Here is a 14280-nt window from a genome sequence, read left to right on the forward strand (position 1 = left end):
TGCCTGAAGGACGTGGGGCGGAGCCGGGAGGGCACAGGGGCGGGGCCTGAGGGGCGCCGGTGCGCAGGCTCAGTCCCGCCTCCCCGCCCACTCTGGCTCTGGCGGCGCTAGGCCCGGCGGCCGCTGAGACGGGGACGCGGACGTGAGTGCGCGCGCGCAACCCCCCGGGGTCTAGGCTGAGGGGCCGGGTGTGGCGGGTCCCGAGCGGCGGGCGGGCGCGAGCGGGTTGGGGGGCAGCGAGCGCAGGCGCAGTCCTAGATCGGACCCTGCGCGGCGTCACGTGATCGTGGAAGCCGTGCGCGCGCCCGGCGTCCTCGGAGACGAGCGTCCCGGGGTCGAGCCTGGGGGTTCTCTGGAGAGTGAGCCTTGGGGCGTTCATTAGGGGTGGAGCCTGGCAGAGAGGTTCCTAAAGGGTCCAGCCTGGGGGCCCCTCGGCGGTTCGAGCCTGGGGGGCGTTCCTCAGGGGTCTGAGCCTCGGGGCGCCTCAGGGGTCTGAGCCTGGAGACCGTTCCTCAGGGGTTTGAGATGGGGGGTTCCTCAGAGGTCTGAGATAGGGGGTTCCTCAGGGGTCTGAGCCTGGGGGGCGTTCCTCAGGGGTCTGAGCCTCGGGGCGCCTCAGGGGTCTGAGCCTGGGGGGGTTCCTCAGGGGTCTGAGATAGGGGGTTCCTCAGGGGTCTGAGCCTGGGGGGGTTCCTCAGGGGTTTGAGATGCAGGGTTCCTCAGGGGTCTGAGCCTGGGGGCACCTCAGGGGTTTGAGATGGGGGGTTCCTCAGGGGTCTGAGCCTGGGGGCGCCTCAGGGGTTTGAGATGGGGGGGATCCTCAGGGGTGGAGCCTGGGGGGGTTCCTCAGGGGTTTGAGATGGGGGGTTCCTCAGGGGTCTGAGCCTGGGGGGGTTCCTCAGGGGTCTGAGCCTGGGGGGGTTCCTCAGGGGTTTGAGATGGGGGGCGTTCCTGAGGGGTCTGAGCCCGGGGGCATTCCTCAGGGGTTTGAGATGGGGGGCGTTCCTGAGGGGTCTGAGCCCGGGGGCATTCCTCAGGGGTTTGAGATGGGGGGCGTTCCTGAGGGGTCTGAGCCTGGGGGCATTCCTCAGGGGTTTGAGATGGGGGGCCTTCCTCAGGGGTCTGAGCCTCAGGACGCCTCAGGGGTTTGAGATGGGGGGTTCCTCAGGGGTTTGAGATGGAGGGTTCCTCAGGGGTTTGAGATGGGGGGTTCCTCAGAGGTTTGAGATGGGTTCCTCAGGGGTCTGAGCCTGGGGGGCTTCCTCAGGGGTTTGAGATGGGGGGCCTTCCTCAGGGGTCTGAGCCTCAGGACGCCTCAGGGGTTTGAGATGGGGGGTTCCTCAGGGGTTTGAGATGGAGGGTTCCTCAGGGGTTTGAGATGGGGGGTTCCTCAGGGGTTTGAGATGGGTTCCTCAGGGGTCTGAGCCTGGGGGGCTTCCTCAGGGGTTTGAGATGGGGGGCGTTCCTCAGGGGTCTGAGCCTCGGGACACCTCAGGGGTTTGAGATGGGGGGGATCCTCAGGGGTCTGAGCCTGGGGGGGGATCCTCAGGGGTCTGAGCCTGGGGGGGATCCTCAGGGGGAGGAGGCTGGGGGTGTGCCTCCGGGTCCTGGAGGAGCCTCAGGTCGACCCGGAAGAGCCTTTTCTTCCCTGGGGGGTGCTTCCTGGCCTGGTAGTCCCCGCCCGGCTGACCCTTGTCCCTCGTGGGCTGGCCTGACATCCATAACCAGAATTCCTGGTCCCTGTCGGGGGTCCTGGGCCCGGGTCCTGGCCTGAGCTCGCTCACCTGCCCCGCGTTCCCCCTAACCGTGAGGGCCGCCGTTCCTGGTGCCTTTAGTTCTCACCCGACTGTGAGGCAGGGGCCGTGTCCGGGCACAGAGAGGCTGTCCATTTGCCTGAGGTCCCAGGTCGGGTGTGAACCCATGCCAACACCACCGCCCCAGGGGCTGACTCAGGTTGTCTGAGCGCTAGGTGCTGAGGCACAATGACCCCTGACCATTCTATCGTCGACGCAAATGATCTATAACCAACCTATAAATCAAAATTGGGGTGAGTTTATGCTGAGCCAGAGTGAGGATTATAACCCGGGAAGGCCTTAGAAGGCATTCCAGAGAAGCGTGAGTTTCGGTAGTCTTATATCTTTTTAGAACAAAGAGGATGGATTAAACACGCCCAGGATGCATTTTCAAAGAGGCGTTCAGTTGCAAATTAGCAGGTCAACTGGCCAGGGTGCCAGGAAGGGGACTAATCTGGGTGCCAATAGTGCCTTAGCAACAGGGCGTTGTCACCCATAGGGCGTAGGAGGGGCCTACGCATTCTTTATCTCGAGGGGGAGTCCTGCCTTTACTGGATGAGCAGATGTCCAATGTGTGTCTGGTGGGCCGTAAGTCAGGTTTCCCAGCTCAAGCCGAATTGGCTTTGAACTCGAATAGTTACCCCATATACCTCAATATGGGAAAATCTCTTGTCACTGTAGATCTGAGAGACAGGTGAGGTCCACCTGAGCCAGGGTGAGGATGGTACCTGGGAAGGCAGGTTCCACGCAGGAAGGGAGCATCCAGAGAAGCGGGGTGTTCAGCGCGTTCTCGTACTTTTTTAGAATGAAGAACAGACATCAGCACCCCCCGATACGCACTCGTCAGAGTCTCAGAGGGGCGTCCAGCTGCAAATTCGCGGGCAGCGTGACTGAAGTCTGGAAAGGGACTGACACGGGGGTTCCCGATAGGGCGCTGGGCATGGGCAGTCACCATATACATGTGCCCCTTTACCCCTTTCACCCAATTCTGAACCCCTTCCCCTCTTTTTTTTTTTTTGGTAAGGAAGATTGGCCCTGAGCTAACATCTGTTGCCAATCCTCCTCTTTTTGCCGAAGAAGATTGTCACTGAGCTAACATCCGTGCCTGTCTTCCTCTATTTTATGTGGGATGCTGCCACAGCATGGCTTGATGAGCGGTGCTAGGTCTGCACCTGGGATCCGAACCTGTGAACCCAGGGCTGCCAAAGCAGAACGTGCGAACTTAACCACTACACCACCAGGCCAGCCCTGACCCTCTCTTTTTTTTATTCTGCACTTCTTCAACTTGTAACATATTCATAAAAGTTACCATGTTGACCCTTTTTAAGTGTTCAGTTTAGTGGCAACCATCCCTTTCCTTTTAGCGCCTGAAATTCTGGTTTTGTTCTGAGGGAGGAGGGGCTGAAAGGGAGATACGGTTGTTGCAAATGTTAAACTCTAACGCCCAGGGACTGCCCTAGCCAGGGGTGTAGAGCTCAGTGGATCCCCAGGGGTGAGTCCTGCAGGGGGGCCACACCTGGGTCAGGAACCAGGGCAGACCCACCCTCCCGGCACCTCGTGTCCCCTGCCGCTCCTCTCTTCCCTGCTGGGGAGGCCGCCGTCTGCTTCTGGACCTCATGTGGACTGGGGCCGGGTCGGCTCTGTGTCCGGACAGACGCTTTTCACCGCTCAACAGTATTCCAGAGTTACAGTCCCAATCGTTTGCTTTTTAGGGCAAGAGCGATGGTGCCCCATCTGGTCCCCAGGTGGCCCGTGTGCCTGTTCCGGTGGCGGGCGGCCTGTACTCTGGGGGCCTGCGTGCCGCAGAGCGCATGGGCCGGGGCGTCCAGGACCCCCGGGCCAGGCAGCCCTCGGGGGGCCGTGGGCACCAGCCCTCTGGTCCGCAGAGGCGGCTCCTCCTCGTCCTCCCGTGCCCCCGAGGTGATGCTGACCCGGGAGCGCTACCCCGTGCAGCGGCTGCCCTTCTCCGTGGTGTCCGAGGAAGACCTGGCCGCCTTCGAACGCATCACCCCCGGCAGGGTCGTCACAGACCCGGAGGAGCTGGAGGCGTCCAACGTGGACTGGCTGAGAACCGTGCGAGGTGAGCGAGGGTCTGTTCGCGCCTCACACTGAGCGGGTGGGCTTGAGAAGGGGCAGGGAGCGGAGGCAGGACCGCGGCCAACCTGGGCGAGGAGCCCGGGGCCACTCTCACGTCCGCCTTTCTTATGCGGAAGAAAAGCTGTGCGGTGGTCCCACCTTAGCCACGAGGCGTGCGTTCCAGGACCCCCACTGGATGCCTGAAACCGCGGAGAGTGGGGAACCTTACACCCAACCCGAAACCGCAAGGGTGGATCTGATGACCCGGTCAGCTACTAAGTGGTTAGACAGCGTCGATCCGCTGGACAAGGCATGATTCACGTCCTGGGTGGGACGGAGCAGGACAGCGTGTTGATTTCGTTGTGTTACCCAGAACTTGGGGCAAGTTAAAACTTATAGTTTATTTCTGGAATTTTCCATTTGATATTTTCGGACTGGTTGACCATGGGTAACTGAAATCGCGGAAAGCGAAACCATGGATGAGGGGAAGACTACTGTGTTGTGATGATTTTAAAGCGTTCTGAGAACAAACTTTGTAGAAGTTATTGGTGCTGCGCGAGGTCTGCGAATTAAAAGATGGCACAGTCCCCTGGCTGCTCTGGGCGGGTGGTGTGTGTGTCACTTGCTACCAGCTTCCTCTCAGCTCCTGTATCAGGTTCCTGGGGGACTTGAAACAACAGAAGTTCTCTCTCTCTCGTGCTCAGGGCCGGAAGTCAGGGATCGAGGTGGGAGCCGGGCTCTGGGGGCTCCAGGGGAGGGGCCTTCCCGCCTCTGCCAGTGCCTGGGGGCTCCAGGCATCCCCTGGCTGTGACAGCATCTCTCCAGCCGCCCTCGTCACGTGACCGCCTCCCCTTGTGCGTCTCTCTCTCAGATCTCCCGCTCCTTTTATAAGGATGCCTGGCGTTGGATGTCGGGCCCACCCTAGTCCAGGACGATCTCATCTCAAGATCCTTAAAGTAATCACGTCTGTAAAGACCCTACATTCGTAGGTTCTGAGGGGGAGGATGTGGGCGTATCTTTTTGGGGGGCCCATTCTTCCCACTGCAGCGCCCTAGGGCTGCTGGTCTGGCCGCCCCCTACCTCCCTCTCCTCCCACCACACCCGGCCCCACCGGCATGCGTCCCTGCGCCAGCTGAGGGAGTCTCAGTCTCCTCAAGCCAGCACGCCCTTTTGAGAACAAAGATTTGGTAACGCCCTGTGTGCTCTCCTGAAAGGGTTTCAGAGGTAATACAGCCTACCCACTCAGACAGTTAGGAAAGCCAGCCGATGTTCTTGCCATAATCTTCAGGAGAGCTAGAAGACAAGCAGTTTACAGCAGAATGACGTATTTGAACCTGTAATGCCGGGACACACTGGGCAGCCGGGCCTCAGGCTGGGCCTGGGCCCAGCGCACGTGGGCCGGAGGGAGAGCAGGGGAGGGGTGCGCTGTGGTGGGACTCGGACACTGCGAGGGCTGTGCTGTTGCAGGAAAACCCTGAGGGAGCTTCCAGACCAGAGCGCAGCCTGGAGATACCACCATGGGACATGGTGCAGAGTCTGGGGCAAGTGGAATTGGGTGTGGGACCAGATTGACCTGAGCTGAGTTCGCTCACCCGCTGCACAGCAAGCCAGTCTCTGACACCAGGTGTAGTGGAAGAAAGGAGGAATTTTATTATTGCACAGCACTGAGCAAGGAGAGAGGGCAGCTAACGCTGAAATCCCAAACTCCCTGAAAAGCTAAAAGGAAGGGTTTTTATTTGGGGTTTTAGGTAGGGGAGGGGGAGCATAGGGCCTTGCTGGTCGGGGCTTTCCCACCAGCCTGTGTTGGGCCTTGAGACTACCTGCAGAGAGGAGGGAGCCGTGACCTTGCTGGTCAGCAGCTTCCCCACCAGGCTGTAGCTCCTTGGCGGGGAGGAGGAGATGATGAATCCAGGTGGGTGTCCTTGGCCATTTGTCTCCATGGCGGATAGTGGATTCTGGAGCCAGGAAGCCAAGGAGTAAGCAGAGAAGGAGTGTTTTGGTTTTAACCCCAAATATGCTGGGTTTAATGTAGGGAAACTGATTTCAGGGCTGGTATCAAGATAACAGGTGGCTCCTCCCTGTGAGGAAGCCAGAGACCTTGGAAGTCCATGGCTGTTCTTCACTGCCAGGAGTGCCCGTGAGCAGAAGGGCCTCCAGCCCCGCCCTGCCCACTAAGTAAGGCCCCCACAGGGGAGAGCCCACCGCCCGGCACAGGGCCCGCAGCCTCCCGTGGGGTGTCCACCCTGGGCTCAGCCATGCCAGGTCCCAGTCCTGGATTGGTGCTGCTGCCTGGGTGGCCTTGGGCAGACAGACCTCAGTTCCCACCCCTGCAAGATGGGGGTAGGGCCCCCACCTCAGAGGTGAGAACCCAGCACGCTTGGTGCTCAGGGCTTGGGTCCTCCTGTCCCTGGGGCTTCTCCAGAGCGGCGGAGACTGTGACTGGGCAGGGCCTGGCTGCCTTCTCGGCCTCTTCTCTCTGGTCAGCTGCCCTTCCTGGGAGGCCCCACAGTGGCAGCTCCCTGCTGCAGGGTCGCCCACCCCGTGTTTGTGTGCTGGCACGGAGGAGCCCTCCTGACGTCCTGCCACCCTGAGCTCAGGAGGGCAGCACTGGGGCTCACTTGTTACTGAACCGGGTTCATTTTTGCCCGCTGCCCGATTATGCCAATCACTGTGACGACGAGTCTGCAGAGAGACAGGATTTAATCACAAGGCAGCCGGGCGGGGAGGTGGGAGGATCGATCTCAGGTCCACCTCCCTGAAAATGGGGACTCAGGGATATTTACTGGGCAGCGGGCAGGGTGGTCGGAGGTGTGGGGACAGATGACTGGAGGTGAGGAGAAGTGAGGTAACACATGATCTGCAGGAGCGGAGTCGAGCTTCATTCTCTCCATGGGACCCACGTTCACAAAATGGCGGCATTGCCGTGATCTGAGGGTGGAGTTTTTAGCTTCTTGACATCAAAAAGTTCACTTACTGAGCATTCGCACAGGCCCAGTTGATGGGTTGGTGGTCTCAACTGGCCTGAACTGGACGAGGGGGTCTCAGTTCCTGAAAAACCCACTCTGAATTACTCTGTTGATAAGATGTGGTCAGTTGAACTGGTCCTGGGGGGCAGAGGTCACACACTCATCTCTGAATCCACGGGACCCAGTGCAGAGCATCTGCTCAGGGGGTGTCTGTTGAGGTGACTTGTTGAATATGTGTTGAAATACCCCTTTGTGTGGCTTTCTTTTTCTTTTTTTATTGAAGTGATATTGGTTTATAACATTACATAAATTTCAGGTGCACCTCATTATATTTCGATTTCTGTGTAAAATACATCATGTTCATCTCCTAAAGACTAATCACCATCCATCACCATACACATGTGCCCGGTCACCCCTTTCGCCTCCCGCTCCCTCCCTCTGTGGTCTAATATGGCCACCAGTCTAATCTCTGTATCTGTGTGTTTGGTGGTGGTTGTCGTTTTTATCTTCCACTTGTGAGTGAGATCATACGGTATTTGACTTTCTCCCTCTGACTTATTTCACTTAGCATAGTACCCTCAGGGTCCATCCATGTTGTCACAAATGGCCACATTTCATCTTCCTTTATGGCTGAGTAGTACTCCATTGTGTATGTATACTACATCTTCTTTGTCCGTTCATCCACTGATGGGCATTTAGGTTGCTTCCAAGTCTTGGCTACTGTGAATAATGCTGCGATGAACATAGTGATGCATGAGTCTCTTTGAATTGTTGGTTTCATGTTCTTTGGATGAATACCCAGTGGTGGAATAGGTGGATCATATGGTATTTCTATTTTTAATTTTTTAAGATATCTCCATACTGTTTTCCAGAGTGGCTGCACCAGTTTGCACCAGCTGTGTATGAGGATTCCCTTTTCTCCACATCGTCTCCAATACTTGTTATCTCTTGTCTTGTTAATTACAGCCATTCTGATGGGTGTGAGGTGATATCTTAATTAGTTTTGATTTGCATTTCCCTAGTAATTAGTGATGTTGAACATCTTGTCATGTGCCTGTGGCCATTGGTGTATCTTCCTTAGGGAAATGTCTGTTTAGATCCTCTGTCCATTTTTAAATTGGGTTGTTTTGTTGTTGTTGAGATGTATGAGTTCGTTATATTTTTTGGATGTTAACGCCTTATAGATGTATGGGTTGCAAATATCTTCTCCCAGTCGTTAAGTTGTCTTTTTGTTTTGTTGATGGTGTCCTTTGCTGTGCAGAAGCTATTTAGTCTGATGTAGTTCCATTTGTTTATTTTTTCTTTGGTTTCCCTTTTTCCTGGTGAGACATGGCATTCAAAAAGATACTGCCAAGACTGATGTCAAAGAGCGTACTTCTTATGTTTTCTTCAAAGAGTTTTATGGCTTCAGGTCATGTGCCTTTCTTTTGGAGAGAAAGCCTGTCTAAATTTCTGATCATTTAAAACTTTAATCTCAGAGTCATAAAGAAAATATAAGCTGGTAAAAGCTGATTGGGACCTTACAATTTTTCTTAAAAACTGATCTTTTATTTGAAATGGAAACTTATTAAACATTTCCTCCTTCAAAAATTAGACGATTTGCTCATGGATGAGCCCCACAAAATTCATGACCCCCTCCCTGTGTGCCTGCACCCAGTGAAAGGTTGGGGGTCCTGGAGTGAGATGGACAGGAGGCTCACCTGAGGGGCAGTGGCAGGGACAGGGGGTGGGCTGCATGCCAGGTGGCCCAGAGTGCCAACGAGGCTTCCCTAGCACAGGCCATTTTCTCTGAGCCTGGGGAAGCCATCTGGAAGGGTGTTCCTGGAGCAGGAACAGCCAATACAAATTCTCTGAGCAGGGCTACGCTTGGCTTGTTTGAGGAGCCGGGAGACCCCTGTGCCGCTGGAGTGAATGGGGAGGGGGATGCTCGGAGAGTCGAGGGTGGGTCATCAAGGCCTCCAGGGCCATGTGAGTCCTGTTTCCCTCCCATCCGATGGGGAGCTCCTAGAAGGCCATGGGCTGACTCTGGCTGCTGTGTAGGGGTGAGGCTCTCCTGGCCCAGTTGTGGAAGCCAGGAGGAGAGCAGGAGTCTTTGAGGGGCGGTCAGGGGAGATGTGGTTGGGTTCTGGGTGTTTGCAAGGAAGAGTCCAGGATGTGCTGATGAGGGTGTGAGGGAGGCGGCCTGAACAGGCGAGGAAAATGACAGGCAGAACAGGCCTGGGAGGAGCCGTCCGTTTGGGTTTGGACACGTCCAGATGGCCCTCAGGCCTGGGGGGTGTGGGGCCGCAGGTCTGCCGTGAGTGAAGGGCAGGAGTGGCTGGGCCTGGGAGAAAGGTCGGGAGGCAGGGTCCTGGGTCAGGAGCAGATGCCAGGACAGGCTGAGACAGGACAGCCTCGGGCATTGCGGGGGGCCGTGCGGGAAAGGGATGAATGCACCGCTCGAGCCATCCCTGGGGCTCGAAGGAGGGGAAGGGACCGGGAGGCGCTGTGCTGTCCAGGGGGCAGCCGTGGCCGGGCTTCGAGGAACAGGGGTCGAGAGAGGGTTTTCTTTTCATTTTGGTTTTAGGGTGAGTGGCCGTTACAGCAGGCTTGCACTGTCAGGAATGGTCGGTAGAGAGGGAAAATTGATGATGCAGTCAGAATTGGGGGACTGGAGCCTTGTCCTCGAGGGACCGGTGCCCAGTCCCTGGAGGAAAGGCAGTGTGGGTGGGGGCAGGAGCAGGTGGGGGTGGCTTGTTCTGAGTGAAATAGGAAGTGGGTTGGCTGAGATGAGGACGGAGAAGAGGGGGAGCGGCAGGTGTGAAACTGTGACCCGGGGGAGGGGATGCCAGGCCAGGGTGAGCATGAAGACCGCTGGCTCTGGGCCAGGCAGGCAGGACCAGGGAGGCCATGGACGACTGCAGAGGGCGTCCTGAGGGAGCAAACCCGAATGTCATGGATGGCGTCTGGGGAGTGAGACCCTTGGCCTGGAGATTCCCAGGGGTGGGATGTTAGGAGGCTGGCTCGGGGTGGATGACAGGCCCTTGGGAGACGAGACGCAGCCTCTGAGCCTGGGAGTCGGGGGTCTCACCTGTTGGTCGGCCAGTCCTGTCGAGGGCCAGATGGTGATGTCTCAGCCTTACCGGCCTCACAGTTTCTGTCGCAGCCCCTCGCCTCTGCTGTGGTCGTGTCAAAGCAGCCACAATCCAGGGAGTGTGACTGTTTCCATAAAACTCTACTTACAAAACGAGCAGCAGGTTGGATTTGGCGTGGGCCGTGGTTTGCTGGCCCCTGCTGTAGGTGGGTCCTGAAGTCACCAGGGGGAGCTGGTAGACGGCGAGCCAGGGCACCTACCGGGTTCATGCATGCTGGGACGAGATGTGTTAGTGGTGGGTATCTGGCACCTGGAAGAGGCTGTGGGGCAAGGAGGGCACCTTCCGCACCCTGAGCTCAGTGGCACCCTGAGTGAGGGTGAGGAACCAGCTGCCCTCAGAGGGCTGCAGGGGAAGCAGAGATGCTGAAATGAGAAGGTGGTGGGGAGCTCAGAAGTCGCGGGAAGCAGCTGCTCCCGAGTGACGAGTGACGGTGGCAGAGTTCCGGGAGTGAGCTGGGCACACTGGCTCTCCTCCAGGAGCTGAGGCACCTGGCAGCATCGGGGGTGGTGGTTGTACTTTCTGGTTGTCACAAAAACCAGAGGGTGTTGCTGGCGGGCGGTGGGCAGGACGCAGAACGTGCAGGAACTAAGGGCAGTCCACCAGCAGGGACCTGCCGCCTAGAGCCCAGCGAGGGTATTCAGAGTTGGGGGAAAGCTGCCAGCCGTGGGGGGACGCCCCGACCCTGTCCGCCTGTGTCCCTTCACTAGCTTGGGCAGTCCCCAGGCTCTTCCATCTGGACACCCATTTTCTCCAGTCCAGGGCAGTTTGTCGGGTTGTCTCTGATGATTTCTCTCCTCTGTGCCTCGTTCTCTTTGTAGGCTCCTGTTATTAATATATTGGACCGTTTGGAGTGACTGTCTCATTTTATTATCCTTTCCCCCATCAAAGCTAAACTTTACGAGAGTGATCTTGTCTGTTTTTATTCTCTGGGCCGGATACACAGGGTGTCCACCAATATTGTTGAGGAACCCCGTAGGGAGGGAGTGAAACCAACAGGAACCTTGCTGGTGACCAGGGTCCCTGGACTGTGCTGTTCTGAAGGCCTAGACAGCGGACAGCCAGCCCCCTGGGCAAACATTGCTCATTTGATGAAAAGTGAATGAGAAATGGCTTTCAGAATATAAAAAGTAGTGTAGAAGCTACAGCTGATCTCAAAGCTCCATAAAAAGTCAGTGATGTAAAAAGAACATGTGCTCCGCGTTCCTCCTGGCTTTCTGCAGACTCCTCTTACCGATTTAAAGTGCTTTCAACAAAATCAAGAGGGCAGCAAGAAACTTGACGGTCTTCGGGAGACAGTGCTTAGGATACTGCTGGACTCCCACCCTTCACGTCTGGGCACCGAATCACGACAGCAAAGGTGGTAACCCAGTGAGTAGAGTAAGAGCCCACAAGCCCATACTGACATGATTAAATAAATAAATACGTGAGAGAGAAGGGAAAGCTGCTCTTTACAGTAGAAAGTCGACTAATAAAACATAGGCAGATGTATGAATTGCGAAAAATCACCATTTGGCAAAGATCCTAAGGAGCGCTTCAGGCAGATGCTAAAATTCATGCGTGAACGTGAGGAGCAAGAGGATGTCTGCGTAGTCTCAAGTGTCTCCCACCAGATACGTATTGATTATCAAGGACACACGGTAACTTGGTGTGGAGAAGCCAGGCGGGCGCCCCTAACCACGGGATCTGAGCCACCCTCACCATCACTGGCTTTGGTAGCTGTGGATGCTGGCAGGGCTTTGGAACTGCTCCCAGGGGCCCAGCTCCATCCCACAACCTGCCGCCTGCTGGCCCCTCCACCTCCCTCCAGCAGGACGGGATGCTTTGACACCTTGCTCTTGTTCTTTTTTTTTTTTTTTTGCTGAGGAAGACTGGCCCTCAGCCAACATGTGTGCCTGTCTTCCTCTATATGTGAGATGCCTACCACAGCATGGCTTGCTGAGCAGTGCCATGTCCGCACCCGGGATCTGAACCAGCGAACCCTGGGCCGCCAAAGCGGAACATGTGAACTTAACCGCTGCACCACGGGGCCAGCCCCTTGCTCTTGTTCCTGAGGTTTGGGGCCTACTGATAACCGTGGTTGTGTGGGTCATGCACCGAGAAAGGAGAAAGTGCTTGTGAAGGGCATTGTTTTTCTGGAGTGTAGCCGGGTCTCTCCCCTCTACATTGTGTGATGGGCTGACTCTTTTCTGTCGCAGGCTGTAGCAAGGTGCTGCTGAAGCCCCAGACGACAGAGGAGGTGTCTCACATCCTCAGGTAATGGGAAGGCGCCATGCCCCCTGCCTGCCCTTGTTTCTGTGTCTAGGAGTTTCCTCATGAAGACACAAGAAACAAGAGACGCAGACCCCACAAAGCCGGCAGGGACAGGGCTGGGGACACAGGAGGGAAGGTTCCAGTGCCGTGCTCCAAGGCCCTCCCGAGCAGGGCCAGGCCCTGGAATCTCAGGATCTCGGGATGCCTGGGCGAGTCCCGCATGGGGAGTGGCTGCAGACTTGTGGTACATGTCAGGGAAGGAAGCAGACCTTTGACAGAGAAATGTGTTCTTTGATTCTTTGTATCGATATGCTAGCATGTTTATTACAGAGAAATTGGAAAACAGAAAACCATAAACAAAAAAATGCAAATGCAATCAGCAACCAATAGTTTCACCTCCAAAGATAACCGCTAATGACATTTGGGTGTGTTATCTCAGTATCTTTCTGCAGGGGTGTGTTTTTTAAATGTTACCACATTATGTCTCTGACTTGTCTTTTTTTTTTTCCATTTGCCAATATCCGTGCCTGTTTCTTGCTGCTAATATTCTTCTCCCCCATTTTTAATGCCTGAAAGGTATGCACCCCACGAATGCTCTACAATGTATCAGTCCCCCGAAGTTGCCCCTTGAAGTGGTCTCCAGTTTTACATTGTTGTAAATAATGCTTCAGAACTGCCTTGGCAGGTGAACTTGGGCGCATGCGCACCTGCCCCGTCACACTCCATCACTGGAGGTTTGCTGCCTTCCAGGGTGGGTTCGTTTGACGCATGTGGGAACACTGCCTTTCAGGGGTGCACGCGCCTGTTCTCCAAACCCTGGCCCGTCGGGGCCCTCAGTTGAGGTCTTTGCAAAGTTGGAGCCTGGTGGGGACGAGGTGCTGCTGCTGATTCTGATGCATGTCTGAAGGGTGGTGGTCAGGGATGGGGACGCAGCTGGGATTAAGGGGTGTGAAGCATGGGGTGAGGGGGCGCAGGGAGCCCGAGGGCCCTGGGGAGTTGTGTTTCTTTAGGTGAACAGGAAGGGGCTACTGCTGGCGGCCTCTGTACTTAGAGCAGCGAGTGACCTCTGAGGGTATTGAGCCACTCCCCTGCCCCCACAACACTGTGATCTAGGAAATGTCAGCCTCCACTGCCCCGTGCAGCTTTGTGATAGAAGTTTGGCCTTCTCAGACCCCCATCCCACGTGGGGGCTGAGGAGGCATCCCCTTCGAGGCTGCGGACAGAAGGCAGCCTGGCTTGGTGGCAGGAGGGGTGGGAACTGGAATCTGGGTTTGGCTCCTTACAGCCAGGGGTGGGCTGGAGTGTGTTCTGCGGGGGTGGTGGCGTGGGCCTGGGTGTGGGGCGCTCATGCCCCTCCTGTGCTTGTCCTAGGTACTGTCACGAGAGGAACCTGGCGGTGAACCCACAGGGGGGCAACACGGGCATGGTGGGGGGCAGCGTCCCTGTCTTCGATGAGATCATCCTGTCCACTGCCCTCATGAACCAGGTCATCAGCTTCCACGGCGTGTCTGGTGAGCCTGAGCTGCCCGTCGGTGTCTTCCACTGGGGCTGGGGTGGGGACCAGGGCCCGGGAAAGGAGCAGCTCTATCCGCACCCGGCCCCTGGACGTGTCTGTAGTATTATTTAGTCTCTCACTTAGGTGGCTTATACTGACCCCCTTTTCTAGGGCCATGTGAGGTTCAAATAAGTGTAAAGGGGCTTTCTGCTCAGGGCCCAGCAACGTTGTGGTCTTTGCCTCTCGAGCAGGACATTTGGGGCTGGATCATTCTCTGGCGGGGGCATTAGTGTGCTGTAGGGCGATGGCCTCCATCCGCTCCGTGCCAGCAGCACCCCAACCAGAAATGTCTCCAGACTTGTCACATGTCCCATGGGGGGCGGAATGGCCCCCAGTTGAGGATCGCTGCCTTATAGCAATCCTCTTTGCTGCTCCTAAGCATGTGTGCGAGGTTTTTCTCTTCTCTATTTTTGCCGTATCAATTTTTCTTCTTTTTCATGGTTAATCATAGAGGTAACTTCTGGGGGAGGACAGGGGAACATGATCCTTTTCCCTGGCCTGAGTTC

General features: G+C 56.5%; 1 protein-coding gene across 9 annotated transcripts in view; it reads left to right on the forward strand.

The window, feature by feature from the left end:
• The first annotated feature begins 1 nt into the window (after position 1).
• D2HGDH (D-2-hydroxyglutarate dehydrogenase) overlaps positions 2 to 14280 on the forward strand; it is a 30063-nt gene continuing 15784 nt past the window's right edge. For 3 of the 9 annotated variants that reach the window (XR_011540215.1, XR_011540214.1, XM_070620308.1), the window contains exons 1-4: positions 9 to 142; positions 3506 to 3873; positions 12165 to 12222; positions 13591 to 13730. Coding sequence is in view for 7 of the 9 variants with exons in the window: in XM_070620308.1 (XP_070476409.1) it covers positions 3516 to 3873; positions 12165 to 12222; positions 13591 to 13730 (556 nt within the window). In the remaining 2 variants the exon portion in view is untranslated. Of the gene's footprint in view, positions 143 to 206; positions 360 to 2597; positions 3874 to 12164; positions 12223 to 12795; positions 12905 to 13590; positions 13731 to 14280 lie in introns of those variants that run through there. The other 6 variants (XM_070620309.1, XM_070620313.1, XM_070620314.1 and 3 more) reach the window with 5 other exon arrangements.

Source organism: Equus przewalskii, chromosome 5 (assembly GCF_037783145.1).
Source record: "Equus przewalskii isolate Varuska chromosome 5, EquPr2, whole genome shotgun sequence".
Classification (NCBI taxonomy): domain Eukaryota; kingdom Metazoa; phylum Chordata; class Mammalia; order Perissodactyla; family Equidae; genus Equus; species Equus przewalskii.